Genomic DNA, 15,620 nt, shown 5'->3' on the forward strand with positions numbered 1-15,620 from the left:
CTCAGCGGCAAAAGCGCCTGCCTGGCAAGCGCAAGGTCATGAGTTCGGTTCCCGGTACCGGAGAAAAACCAAAAAAAAAAAAAAAAAAAGAAGGTTGAACACTATGACCAAGTGGGATTCATCCCAGGGATGCAGCGATGGCTCAATATATGCAAATCAGTTAATGTAATACACCATATCAATGGAGCCAAAGACAAAAATCACATGATCATCTCAACTGATGCAGAAAAAGCTTTTGATAAAGTCCAACACTTCTTCGTGATAAAAACCCCACAGAATATTGGCACAGATGGACTTTACCTCAATCTGATAGAAGCCATCTATGACAAACCAACAGCTGACAACATTATAAATGGTCAAAAACTGAAAGTTTTCACTTTAAAAGTCAGGCACAAGACAAGGATGTCCACTGTCACCACTCCTATTCAATACAGTTCTGGAAATATTAGCTACAGCAATTAGACAAGACAGAGAAATAAAAGGAATAAGGACAGGAAAGGAAGAAGTAAAATTATCATTATTCATGGATGACATGATACTCTACACAGAAGACCCCAAGAACTCCACCAAAAGGCTCATGGATTTAATAACTAAATTCACAGCATAGCTGGATACAAAGTCAACACTCAAACATCAATAGCATTCCTGTACACAAACAACAAGCAGACTAAGAGAGAAATTAGAGAAACCACACCTTTCATAATAGCATCTAAAAAATGAAATGCTTAGGAATCAATCTAACAAAAGGAGTGAAAGATATATACAATAAAAAATCACAGTACTCTGAAAAAAGAGATCAAAGAGGATATCAGAAAATGGAAAGATATTCCTTGCTCATGTATAGGAAGAACCAACATTGTGAAAATGGCCATACTCCCATAATTGTTGTACAGATTCAGTGCAATCCCAATTAAAATACCATTAGTATACCTCACAGATCTAGAGAAAACAGTTGTAAAATTCACCTGGAACCAGAAGATGCCTAGAAGAGTGAAAGAAATCCTGGGCAACAAAGGAAAGGCAGGAGGCATCACAATCCCTGAATTGAAAGTATACTACAAAGCTATTGTGATAAAATCAGCATGGTACTGGCAAAAAAACAGACCTGAAGATCAATGGAACAGACTAGAAGATGCAGACACAGATACAAACACAATCAGTCACCTTATCTTTGGCAAAGAGGCCAAACACGTTCACTGGAAGAAAGATAGCCTCTTTAACAAATGGTGCTGTAAAAACTGGCTTTCCACATGCCGAAAACTCAAACTAGACCCATGTCTATCACCATGCACTAAACTAAAGTCAAAATGTATCAAAGATCTAAATATCAAAACAGAAACACTAAATCTACTAGAAGAGAAAAGTAGGTAAATATCTCAAAGACATAGGAGTAGGCAGAGTTCATGAACAAAAATCAAACTGCACGGGTAATACTTCAAAAAATCAACAACTGGAATCTCGTCTTATTGAAAAGTTTCTGAGGCTGGGGATTTAGCTCAGCAGCACAGTGCCTGCCCAGCAAGCACAAGGTCGTGAGTTTGATCCTCGGTACCGGAAAAAAAACAAAAAAAAAGAAAGAAAAAGAAAAGTTTCTTCATATCAAAAGAAATCACCGAGTAAAAAGAAAACCCAAGAAATCGGAAAAAATTTTATCCAAGTGCCCCTCTGTCAAAGGACTTCTATCTAGAACATATAAAGAATTAAAAAAAAAATCAGGCCCCAAAATTCAAAGACCCAATCCAAAAATGGGCATCTAAGATGAACACACTTCTCTAATGAAGAGATACTAATGGTGAATAAATATATGAAAGAATGTTCAACATCATTAGTCATTCGAGAAATGCAAATTAAAACAACACTGAGATTCCATCTCACCCCACAAAGAATGGCTATCATCAAGAAATCAACCAATAACAAATACTGGAGAGGCTGTGGGAAAAAAGGAACACCTCCACTACTGGTGGGAGTGTAGACTGGTGAAACCACTGAGGAAATCAGTCTGGAGATTCCTCATAAAACTAGGATTAGAGGGGCTGGGGATTTAGCTCAGTGTCAAAGCACCTACCTGGCAAGCGCAAGGTTGTGAGTTCGATTCTTGGTACCAGAAGAAAAACAAAACAAAAAAAAACAAATAAAGACAATTATTTAAAAAAAAAAAAAGTAGGATTAGAAGCCCCACTTAACCCAGCTATTCCCCTTCTGGGTATTTTTCCAGAAGAATTAGAAATATCATACCACAGCAATATATATGCACCCATGTTTGCAGCAGTGCAATTTGTCATAGCTAAATCTTGGAAACAACCCAAATGCCCATCTACTGAGTAATGGATAAAAAAGATGTGGTTATTTTTATACAATGGAGTATTACTCAGCTATAAAAAAGATAAACTCGAGGCTTTTATAGGTAAATGGATGCAACTAGAGACCATACTCATAAATGAAATAAATCGGACCCACATGTGTAAACATCATATTGTCTCCCTAGTATAAGAACATGAAAGAGTAAATAAAACCCAAAATGTACAATAGATAATACGAAAGGGAAAGAAACTGCTCAAAGGAAGGAACAACTGGGATGAGGGAAAGAAGAAAAAGAAAGTACTAAGGCATTTTATACATATATATATATGTGGATAGCTGGTATAACTGTACTGCTGATATCTGCTGGTTTATTTTTTCGTTTTTCTTTTTTTTTGGTACCAGGAATCAAACTCAGGACCTTGCACTTGCCAGGCAGGCACTTGTGCCGCTGAGCTATATCCCCAGCCTCTGCTGGTTTATTGAGGGGAACAGTTAATGATTAATTTTTTTTTTTTATATTTTGACCAATTTTGCATACTTGTATCTGGTAATCTGAGCAACTTATGTGAAGGTAACAATCTGCAGTATAACAACCATTGGTGAATTTCTACAATCCTGTCTAGTGAAACTATGTATTGTCTCTAATGTTCTTTGAAATTATTTTCTTATTCCTTTTAACAGATTGATCAATCTTCTATTCTTACATCTGGTAATCTGAGCAACTTCATTGAAGATAACAATGTGTAATATAACAACCACTGTTAATCCCTATCATTTAGTTTGAAACCTCATAGCATTTTTAATGTCCTTCCTTTGTTTTGTTTGTATTTTGCTATTTTTTAAAACTATTCTCTTTAAAATAAAAAAAAGAAAAATGACAGTCTAAGTAGGTCAGATGAAGGTGATTTTTCTTAGTATTTTCCTTTTCCTTTCCAAAATGAAAACTCTTCTTCCCTTGGCAGTTCAGTTACCTAATACAACCTGTCACCAATGGAAAGAAAATTAATATGATACAATGAAACAGAAAAAGAATCAAATGAACACAAAAAAACACATCAGCTTTACTGGCAAGTTCCTTAACAGGTTAAACTGTACAGTAAGAGTAAGGGTCAGGGTGGCAAATTCACAAATCAGAGTCAAAAACAGTCAATAAAATGGGATATAACAAACTACTCTCATTTACAGATATAGGCTTCTAGCAAAAGCCTGTCACATAAGCATAAATGAATCAATCCACTGCACCAGTACTTTCGACTGTCTTAAGCATGAATGATTACAAACGCAAGAATCTAAAATAAAACTGTCAGTGAAGAGAGATTGCAAATAACTCATGGATAAAATTTTGCATGTAGGAGGAAGCTAAGTATATTGAAGTTAATGGAACTGGTCACAGTTTGTTAATGTAAATACCACAGAAATCTATTGCAGGGTTGGGGATTTAGCTCAGTGATAGAACAGTTGTCTAGCAATCTGGAAGCCTTTTGGTGCCACAGCACCAAAAAATAAAAACTAAAAATTCAACTAAATAACAAAACAAAAAAATCTATTGCATACCATGTATCAACAATAAACAGAAAATAAAGTATTTAATAACATACCATTTGTAACACTATTAAAAATATGAAGTACTTGAAATATATTTAACTTAAGTCAGGAAAGATGTTCAGAGGAAAACCATACAGAAGATTATAAAGAAAATCTAAATAAATGGAGAGAAAATTAGTGCATGGAGAGATAAATTTACTGCATAATAAATGGAGAGAAATTTACTGCAACCCAAGTAAAAGCCCAACCAGCTTTCTTTTATGGAAATAGACAAGCTAATTATTGATTAATATAGAAGTAAGATTAAAAATAATGAATATGTAAGTTAAAAGAGGAAAATAAGATGTGGGGTCCCGCACTACCAGTTATTAATAATTTGCACGAAGCTACAGGAATTAATACAATGGTATCAGAGATGAAGATAGAGACAAACAGTCCAACTCTACATAAGAAAATCTACTTAATATAAGGCAAGAAGGCCAGATGTCGTGGTGCATGTCTGTAATCCCAGTACTCAGGAGGTTGAGGTAGGAAGATTGCTGAGAGTTTGTGCCCAGACTAGGCTACAAAGTGAATTCCAGGCCAACCTGAACTGCATAGTGAGTCCCTGCCTCAAAAAGAAAAGAAAAGTAATTAATGAAAAAAATATATACGGCAAGAAACAAGAACAAAATAATATACAGTTGTACTGTATACTTTAATAAAGCCAAGAAAATCAACGAAAAAACCATTAGAACAGTAAGAGAGTATGTACTCACTTTGTCCCTATGGGGCATGATAGGAAAGTACTCGTCTCAATTTGAAGGGTCAAGAAAGACTGCCTAGAAGAATGACAGCTAAGCTAAAATCAGAAAGTGAGGGTGAGCCAAATGCAGAGGAGGACGGCGAGTGTTCCATGCAGGAGGGAACCTGAACACAGGCTCAGAGGTAAGAAAAACTGGGCCCAACAGGAATAACGCAAACAGCTACAGGACAGAACTCAAGAGAGCAATCAGCCACTACAAGCAGTGAACAAGTCCTGGCACACAAGAGGCTGCACCGCAATAAGGTGTCCAGACTTCTCTCAAAGGCAGTGGGAGTCCTGGAGAACTTTAAACAGGTAAGCGATACGGTTACATAGGTTCTTTAGAAAGACCATATCTTAAAAGGACATTAGGTTCAGGTGGTGAACAGGAGCGGAGGAGGGAAGACTGGAGTGGGCGGGGCGGGGCGGAGCTAAGAGCTGGGTGGAGGTGATGCTGGCCTGCACAGTGGCAAGCGCGGTATGAGAAGACAAGCACAAATGCAGCACAGATCGTCGAAACCACCAGTCAACGGAGTTTCCGACTGACAGATGTCGGAGTGGAGAACTGCGGAAGTACCCAAGAGTGTTCCTATACTGCGGCTGACACATTACCTTAGACAAGCAGGTCTGGGGTAAGATGACAATACCAGTTCTGGACAAGCCCAATGAGGTCTAGAGATGAAGATCTCCACTGCCCTTGTAATCAGGAAACAAATCCATAAAAAAACTCACCTGTTTTTGTCAAATGAAGTCCTAGCCAAGCGTGACTGCAAGATAGCTGTTATCTAAGAGAAAAGAACCATTTGAAAATATGGATAAATAAAATATACAAGTTAATTCACCATCAGAGACTCAAGTCATTAGAAACACTCACCATGGCAGTCTGGTCACCAAGCTTGTCAAGGCAGGATGCTCTGTGAAGCTACAGTATCGTAAGCACACATAATTAGTTTTTCTCTGAAACCACACCGAGTATTTCTTCAGGAAAAATGAAAAACATCAATTATTCTGGCACTTGAAATAGTCAAGATTACTTCTGATATGATTTTTTTCTAATGTAGTTTGCAAGTTCTATATATTCAAGCAAATCTGCTAGATATTCAGAAGAGATTTATGGTTTGATAACACGAAATGAGGAAATCTTTTTTAAAAACCATTTCTGCCTCAGACTGCTTTGAGTTCTCCTTCTGGTGAGTGCCTCCTAAGTCACTGGCTTACCTGAAGCAATGTCTCCACCACATCTTCTACCTTCCCTGAAACATCCAATTCAAAGACATACTCCATTTCACCCTAGCAAAAAGGAGAAGACATCAAAACAAGAAAAGAGAAGCAGAACACACACTTTGTTACTTTAGGGCCTTGTGAACAGCACCTGTGAAGTTCTTCATGTTTCTTCTAATGCTCCTGGAATGAGTGCTCTAGAGAGTAAACCTACAGGACTCATTGCTATTTTTTTCAGTGCTGTCCACTAACTTTGGGCTGAGTATGCTCTTCTTGTTCTAATTCCTTGAAGTAAAGAGTTATGATTTTTATTTTGGGATCTTTTATGATGTACACATTTATTTTCTATTGTTTTGTTTTGTTTTGTTTTGTTTTTTACAGACAGACTCTCATTATGTAGTTCAGGACAACCTTGAACTTGCAGCAGTCCTCCTGCCTCAGCCTCCTGATTGCTGAGATTATAGCCATGTACCACCACGCCTGGCTCATATTTATCTTTTTAAACTTTCAACTTATTACAGCTTTACTCCCATTAATCATTGTAGTTTTGTTTTCTAATTTCTCTTTTAGTTTCTTTGATTTGCTGGCTGTTTGAGAATGTGTTCAGTGCCACATATCTGTGAATTTCCAGTTCCCTGCAATTTTTCTAGCTTCACTGCATTGTGGCTGGAAAAGATACATGATATAATTTCAGTCTTCTTAAATTCCTTAAGACTTGTGTTGTGACCTAACATGTGATTTGTCCTGAGACTGTCCCATGAGACTGAAAAGAATGTGGTCTTTGCTGCTGTTGAGTGTAAAGTTCTGCATATGCCTGTCAGCTGCACTTGTCTACAGTGCTGTTCCAGTCTTCCTGTCACCTTACTGATACTCTATCTGCATGTTCTGCCCGTTGCTGAAAGTGGGTTATTAAAATCTACTCTTCTGTCGATATTTATTTCTTCAGTCATGTCAGTGTTTGCTTCATAGGAGTATATTTAGGTGTTCCGAGGGTGGGTAAATATATATTATAATGGTTTCTTCTTCACACTGAGATATCACTCTTCTGCTTTCAGACTCACACTAGATCTTACACCACTAGGTCTCCTGGGTCTGCACTTCTCAGCCTCTATAATCACTTGAGTCAATCCTTATAATTTCTCAATCTCACACACACACACACACACACACACACACACACACACACACACACAAAGTCACACACTATTGGTTCTGTTTCTCTAGAGACCCTAATACATACATTTATAATTGTGCAGCTTGCACTTCAGGTGGGTCTTGGGGAGTGAGTCTCAATTTGGGGTGGTGTCCACTGTCCAGTGGCTTTTGTCAGCGTGTGGAGGTGCTGTTGCAGTAAGAAGGGAGCAGTACACAGAGGCATTCAGTAGGTGAGAGAGGCTGAAAGAAGGGATGGCCCCATATGGTGAAGAACTGTCCTGCCCCAAATGCCAACAGCACAGCCTGAGAATAATGAACCCTCAGTGTTTGTGTCTTCTGAGTACCCAGTGCATGCATGTGTTCCCTGTTTGTGAAGTCCAGGACCACTGCATGTGCGCAATGAGCTGGAGGCTGCCTGCAATGGAAACTGTAATTCAGCCTATGGGATAACGCCTACCTAGAGAGGGGGGCTATTCCCAATTCACAGATGTTCCTACAGGGGACACTAACTCTGCCCCTAAGTCCTGTGAAAACTCTCAGCAGGACTTTTCTCTTTATCATATAGTAAGTGGAAGCATAAAAAAATAAAGCGCAGAAGAATTAAATGAAGTAGTATGCTTACTAGAAAAGTCCTCAGCAACCAGATATTATATTCAAGTCCTCATAGCTTCAACTCAAATAAATACTTATGAATTACTGAGGATATAAGGATATTTTGTAACCTGTAAATATTTTTCAAATAATTTAAAGTGTTTTCAGTAATATACGTACAAATTCTCAGGAATACCCAGTAACAATGCATATGCTTATTTCAGCTTTTAATCTAATCATAAACACTTTTTCCCCCACTATGCACATTTTTGTAAATAAAAAGCTAATTGAATTCCCTTGGATTAAAGTCTGTGGCTCCCTTGTGTAATTTTTTTCTGTTTGGCAATAAGCCTTTAAGTATCCAAAATTGTTATATTTGCTTAAAGATGTTAATAGAGTCATGAAATCTTATTGCTCAAAAATCACTATATAAATTGCTGGAAATGTATGAAAAACTTCACTTACCCTTTCTATTTTATATGGTGCGACGATATTATGTTCTTTAATAAAATATACCTGAGAAAAAATTAATACTTGTGAAAAATAAGCAAAAAATTTCCCTGTAAAGAGTAATAACATAGGACATTAGGAATTCAATGTTTTTTGTTTTGTTTTGTTTTTTGTCTTTTTGAGACAGAGTCTCACTATGCAGTTCAGGCTGGCCTTGAGCTCACTTTTATAACCCAGGCTGGTCTCGAACTTGCAACGATCCTTCTGCCCCAGCCTCCCAAGTGCTGTGATTACAGGCGTGTGCCAGCATGCCTGGTGCAGGAATTGAAGGTTTTAGATCATTATCACACAACCTCTATTCGGAAAAGTATTTGTGTTAAAGTTCTGATATTAAAATATTAAATTAAAAAGAGAATCATCCAGGCAACAAGATAGCCACAGTATGGAACTAGTGAAAACCTAAAATGTTTTATGAATGTTAACTATTTGTACCATGTAACTAAGCAGACAAGGGAAGGAAGCTAATCTAAGTGCTAATTTTCTACGAGATGATTAAAACAAAGTCACTGTGGTATGAAATGTATTCATTAACATACAGTAATGTTTCTTCCCCAGAGGTGGCCTGGGCACGTGTGTTTTCACCAAGACACCAGGCTTCGTACCAGGTATTAAAATTCTGTTGAAAAAGCAACACTGTCTACCAGAGTGCCAAACTTCCTGCACCTGGGTCCTCACGCCATCTTTCATCTTATTTTAATCGAGGAACTACGGGTTCTCAAAGGCCAGCTGTCCAACTATGCCACAAAAAGTGGGACCCTCCCCACCTGTGAGTCATTCAGTAACTGACCTTCCGTGATTATGCACTCCACTCACTACACTACTGCAACTACTCTGATGGCCACATAAGGTGCACAAGATCGCCACATTACCAAACCCAACAGTTGATTTTCAGCTTCTCCTTGGCTCTCCTCAGAGATGATGGCCCTTCCTGAAGTATTTTCCACTCAGTTTCCATACACCTACTGGCACATCTGTTAGGGTGTTCTTCAGAATATACCCAGACAGTGACTGCCTCCATTTTCCTGGCCCAAAACATCTGGGACTCAGAACACCCCACAAGGGTCTCCTTGCTTCCACTCTTGCCCCTGGACAGCTTGTCCTCCCCTTGTCATCCAGCGGATTTACAGATACATACAAATCACATTGTGCTCCTTCTCTTTCAGCTCTCCAGTAGCTTTTCACTTTTGCCCTTTATTCTAAAACCTGGCCTTTGGATCCTGCATAACGTGTCCCTAACCTGCTCTACCTTGACTACACAGCCTAGGAGCACTCACCCTCCTGTACCATGCCCACCTCAAGGCCTTTCCCAGTCTCTCCAAACCTGGAACTGGCTGCACACTATAACTGCATGGCTCACTCCTCTTACTTCTGAGTCACACTGAAATTGCCTGGTAGTGCACTTGGTGCGGAAACTTAAAATAATACTTGAAAGAGCAACTTGTACCTAGGTGTGCATTGGTGTTAGGCTGATTTTGAGTTTAATTACACCCTGGATAAACCTCACTGGCTATGATACTACCCTCGCACAAAGCTTGAGTTGGTTTGATTTGAGAGCTCATCTACAAACTAGAAAAAGTAAGCGGGAAGACCTGGGGGCTTTACTTTTAAGTCCAAAGTTACTAAAATGGATAGTAACTTTTTATAATGGAAACTTTACTTTCAACTCAAAAACTACCTCTTTCTTCCAAGACACAGGCATTGTAGAATAAGATCATGAAGTAGTAAGATCTACAGACAGAATGCACAGGGGTGGACCAGAGTCAGGCTGACATCATTTAAGTGGCCTGGTGCTAGCCTCCCACCTCCTGAACAAGTGGGAGGCCACAGCAGAAACCACCATCCCTTCCTCTCAGCCTTCCTCTGCTCCCTGAGACTCTGAGACAAAAGCCACCTGCCCACAGATACTGCATATTTAAGAAAGAGTGAGAATCCCACTGGACACACCTGTTTCACACACTTACTTCTCAATGATTAAATTTTAAAATCATTTAAACATCTATTCCAGAGATCTTCATTTGAGATCTCTACAAATAAATAATTTCATCAGGCAAAAAAAATATTAGACACACACATTCATACAAGCAAGGAAAATTACTTTTTTTTACTAGGTGCTTCTTACCTGACTAAAAATGAGTGAAATCCCTGCACATTTTGCCCTAAAATGCAGATAAAAGGAATCAGTTGCAGAAAACCTTTTGGGTACAATAAAATTAAACAGTTAGTGAAAATGACATACTTTGCGGGGTATCTATTGGCTGCATTTTCTCCGTGCTTTCCTATTTTTATACAATCTCTTAAAGGAATCTGGATAAAATCAAGAAAGAATATTATAAAAATAAGCAAAGGTAAAATGTACACAAAAACAGGAATGTTTCTGCTCAGATTTATAATTTGTTTACCTTCATAATGGGCTGGGATATTGCATCTGGTTCAAAAATCACTGATTTTGAACATATTTTTAAGGAGCCTCTGATTTTCCTACAAATCAAAGCAGAACATAACAGTCAAAAAAGAATCATGATATCCTTTAACTAGAAAGTTGGTTACCAAGGCTAATAAAAACTCAACCACTCAATTAGAAAGAAGGGTATGACAGGAAGGAAAAAACAATTTCCTCTTATCTCTACCTCCCTAAAGGATAGAGAAATCTGCATACATTATAATATTATTTTGATTTGTTGGGCTTTGGACTACAAATTCTACATTTATTACCTTATTTGGTCTTCAGAATTACTCTAGGGAAGAGGTAATTTTTTTCCCTTTTTTTTTTTTTTTTTTTGGTACTGGGAATCAAACTTTTGACCTCGCGATTGCTGGGCAGGCGCTGTGCTGCCGAGCTACAAATCAGTCATTGCATTTCTTTCTTTTTTGTTTTTTTCTTTTGGTAGCAGGAATAAAACTCAGAAACTTGCACTTGTCAGGCAGGCATTTGTGCCACTGGGCTGTATTCCTGGCCCTTCAGAATTACTCTATAGGGGAAACTTACGTCTAGAAAAGATAATGAACGCTGAATTTATCATGTCTCTGATAAATTACGTTGGCTGTGAATTCTCTGTATGTGGAAGAATTATTCATTAAGCACTGTGAAATTTCTAAAATTGATTAGGTAGAGATCAGAAAAGTTTTAAAGTTTGAGTTTAGAACACAAAATACTTTTAGCAGTGATGCGGGTATGGAGAAATTCAGGAAAAATCTGCCACACAATAAGCAGTTTTAGGGACTATCTGGCTCCTGCTATAATATCTAATAAATCAATTACAGACTATCATTTTCATACTTTCTTGCAACATTTATGTCTTCAATATCTTGTGAAAAGAAACATTCTTGACCATTCTAGAGTCAGTTGTTAGTTTTAGCCAGTATGCATCACCTGTCTGAAGCTAATAAAAATCTATATGCTGTACTTTTTTTTATTGATTAGGTGACTTTCATCAATGATCAAACCAAGACAACAGCTTATTAGACACACAGAAAGTACATTAGGAGACACCAGAATAATACTATAAAAAAAAGTCACTCTAAGATCAGTTTCTCGGAGTACACTTACACTAAAAGCAGCAGTTTCCAAGTACCAGGTTCTTTAAAGTCTCTTCAGTGACATTTGAATTTTTCTATAGCCATCCTTTGGTGTCCCAGTGAACCCTCTTAGTTTGTTCATCCCAGGGCTCTGCCCTGCCTCAAATGAAGCAACTGTAATCAGCCCTCAAATCCATTCATTCAGCCAATCTCTGATCCAAAATGTTTATAAACAATTCCAGGGAGTTCCAAAAAACAAGACTTGAACTTGCCATCTATCAAGTATGACACTGATTCCATGAAGTTATATGTAGTTATTGTATTAGGCTTCAAAGGTAATTTAGAGATGATTTAAAGTAGACAAGACGATATGTGTAGATGATAAGCAAACACTATGCCATTCTGTGTATGAGATGCAATGTCTGAGGATTTGGGAATCTACAGGGTGGGCATGGGGGGCATGAATAAATCTCCAGGAGATACAAAAAAAATTATATATCTGAATCTCTCTATAATTTATGAAGTTTATTGCTTGAAAACTTAAGGTACCCCAAAAAACCACCACATTAAGAAGCCCACCCAGTCTTACAGTCTGAGAAGGCCTCTCCCTTGACCCGCTCTCCTGAGTAACGCTTTCTATCTTCAAGATACATGTACTAAATACATATGTACTAAATGGATGACAAGGCTCATCATACTGAAAGTCCTGATTCAGTGTATAATTCTTCCTTGAAGGGTTTTAGAAATTTTGTATCATTTACTCACGTTAAGTGAATTTACTTTTTTAACAGTCACACTTACCCAATAGTAACTTAAAAACATAATCTTGGGTTGTGGCTATTACTCAATGGTAAGACACTTGCCTAGCATGTGTGAGACACTGGATTCAATCCCAACTGTCCCCCCCCAAAAAAAAAAACCACTTATGAAATTTCTAAACACATACAGAGAGACTCAGAATGTCCACCATACCAACTGTCTAGCTTCAGCAACTGTCATTCTTGTTTCATGGATAAGTGTCCCGGAACCCTGCTGGATTGCTATGGTATTGGCTGGACTGGTATGGGTAGATAAGTGCCTCCAAAAGGCCCATATTTCAAAGGCTTGGTCCCCAGCCCAACACCAGTAGAAGGTGGCATACTGAGAAGCCTTGAAGTCACTGGGGGTGTGCCCCGATAGGGATGGTGGGACCCCAGGTCCTTTTTCACACTGTCACTTCCCAGCCAAGAGGTGAGTAGTTTTGTTCCTGCCATGACGTGTCACCACAAGTGTAAAAGCAACAGGACCAGCCACCCATGGATGGAAACCTCCAAAACTTGACCATTGAGCCAAAATAAACCTTATCACTTTCTTTATGTGGATTATCTCAGGTACTTGCTATAGCACAGAAAGCTGACTAACACGTGGACTATACACAAAGTTACTGACAACATGCCCACCATTCATAAATATTTGAGAATGAGTCAATCACAGAGTGCTCTCTTAAGAAATGGCCTATCATTACCACATCTAAAAGTTGGGGCTGGAGATATCCTTCAATGGTAGAGCACGTGCTTGGCATGCACAAAAGGCCCTTTTTCCATCCCCAGGACCAAAACAGTACTATAAATAATAATTTAATGTCATCAAGTATACAGTGTTTCATTTTTTTCTACTTTATAAATGTGTTTTCATGCTATAATCACAATCCAAAGTCCATATTACAATGAGTTGCTATGTCGGGTGTGGTGGCACACGCCTGTAATCCCAGCACTTGGGAGGCTAAGGAAGGAGGATCTGTGTGAGTTCAAGGCCAGCCTATGCTACAAAGTGCATTCAAGGCCACTGTGAACTGCACAGCAAGACCCTGTTTCAAAAAGAAAAAAAAAAAGACCAAAAAGCTTAAAAAAAAATTAAAAATTAAAAAAATAAAATTAGTTGGTAGGTGCCTCATATCCCTTACTAAAAAATAATTTTCCCATACCATGAATTTTGCTGAATCAACTGTATTTCTGTACCCACATACTTCCTTAAAATTATCACCAAGTGGCTGGGGCTAGGTAGGTCAGTGGTATAGCACCTGCCTGGCAAGTGCAAGGTCATAAATTTGATTCCTGGTACCGAAAAAAAAATTATCAGCAAGATTAAGACTTGATCAGATTCTGGTTTGATCTTCTGACAGAAATACTTCCAAGGAAAGGCACATGTGTTGTCTTCCCATCAGCAGGCACCAGAGGAGTCGGGTGATATCAATCTTCCTACATGCATATAAAACTTTTCGGCAGCTTCTTACCTAATGGTTTTAACCCTGAAGATGACTGTTCAGATTAAAGGTTGGAAAATTCTTTCTGTGAAGAGCCAATTAGTATCTTTGGTTTTGCAGGCCAAGTGGTATCTGTGACAACTATTCATCTCTCTTGTTGTAGGGGGAAGTCAGTCATGCAAACAAATGGGTGTGGCTAAGTTTTCAACAACCCTTTTTTTAGTTTATTAGTACGTGTCTGTAGTACAGATTATTTATGTTCCTTGTGGGAAGCAGGCCCCTGTACGGAACACATCTTAATTCTTCTTTCCAATGTCCTTTCCTTCTCTCCCCCCTCCACTCTTCCTTTGATCCCTTTCCCTTTTTTTGGACATATGTTTGCAGTACATAATGATTACATACGTTGTGTGGAGTTCGTATATGTATGCAACACATCTTAATTCCTTTTTTCATCCCTTTTCCCTTCCTTCTATCTCTTGATGTCCTTCTCATTTAAGGAAGATCTATCTCCCTACTTCCTATTGTCTACCTGTTATTTTGCTCTTTATTTATAATTTGAGTTTCTCATAGAGGAGGAACCATGTGATTTATAAGCTTATGTATCTGATTTATTTCACAACATTATGATCTCAAGGTGCATCCATTTGATAATGTTCTTTTTAAAACTTATTTCTTCCTGTAATTGAACAAATGTATTCTGATAACATATACACTTTGTAGTGTGTTTTACACTTTAACTTGTTTGGAATTTAAATGTGACAAATTAATCCAATTTACTGTAAGCACTTCATTATCAATAAAACTTTACTGACAAAAACAAATGGCAGGTCAGATTTTGCCAAAAGGCTGTAGCATGCTGAGCCCTATTGTAGATCCATTATTTTGCTAGAGATTAAAATTGTACCCTTCCTTCTATATTGATTAGCTAGAATTTGTCAATAAAGAAGAACTGTACTTATCAGCAATTTGATGACCCTAAAGTATAATTTTTACAAGGAAAACAAAAAACTTCAATAACCACTTTTGTACACTGCTTCAAAAGGTAAGATTCAAAGGAACAACCTTTTTATTATAGCAACTAGTAATCACAACACAGGAAGAAATCAAGTTTTACCTCAAATTCAAAACTGCATTATTTATTCATTTTGAACATACTGATTTCATACCAGTCTTGTGACTTATTATTACTGTATAACACCACAACCCTAATGATTGAGAACACAGTACACTGCGTAACAACCAAAGGGATAAAAGAACAGAAAAGTGAGATAGATCAGAGGCTTTCCAGCAATCTTAGAGGTCTTAAAACAAACCCCGTAACAGCAACTTATAAACCCACTCTTCCTCTTACTTTCCTAGTAAGAAAAAAGAAGAAAGCCCTATTAAGCCGGCATTTCAATGTAAAACTGTCAGAGAGGTTTGTTAGTGGGTAAAACTCCAAAAGCTCTCTTACCTTTCATTAATGCTGCCCCTGTGCTGAATATGATTAGCTGTATGCTGTTCAAAGTAGTATTCCTCTAAGTTAAGCAGCAACAAGGAAAACCTAGATTTGGGGGAGAAAAAAAAAAAAAACATTTTCTTTTAGTTTTTTTTTTGTTTGTTTGTTTTTTGTTTTTTTTTGTTTTTCTCCGGTACCGGGAACCGAACTCACGACCTTGCGCTTGCCAGGCAGGCGCTTTTGCCGCTGAGCTAAATCCCCAGCCCCTTCTTTTAGTTTTTAGAAAGTATAAGCAGACCCAGTATTCAAAATGTTTG

General features: G+C 38.0%; 1 protein-coding gene across 1 annotated transcript in view; it reads right to left on the reverse strand.

Moving 5' to 3' along the window:
- Positions 1-15,408, reverse strand: part of Nsmaf (neutral sphingomyelinase (N-SMase) activation associated factor) — a gene marked incomplete at its 5' end in the record, with an annotated part of 49,084 nt that extends 33,676 nt beyond the window's left edge. The window contains 8 exon segments of the mRNA XM_013520109.1: positions 5,363-5,415; positions 5,505-5,552; positions 5,849-5,920; positions 8,063-8,113; positions 10,227-10,263; positions 10,344-10,411; positions 10,507-10,585; positions 15,319-15,408. Of these exon segments, the coding sequence (XP_013375563.1) occupies positions 5,363-5,415; positions 5,505-5,552; positions 5,849-5,920; positions 8,063-8,113; positions 10,227-10,263; positions 10,344-10,411; positions 10,507-10,585; positions 15,319-15,408 (498 nt within the window).
- Between the last annotated feature and the right edge of the window lie 212 nt (positions 15,409-15,620).

The sequence above is a fragment of the Chinchilla lanigera genome, unplaced genomic scaffold, assembly GCF_000276665.1.
Source record: "Chinchilla lanigera isolate Chin_1 unplaced genomic scaffold, ChiLan1.0 scaffold00053, whole genome shotgun sequence".
Taxonomy (NCBI): domain Eukaryota; kingdom Metazoa; phylum Chordata; class Mammalia; order Rodentia; family Chinchillidae; genus Chinchilla; species Chinchilla lanigera.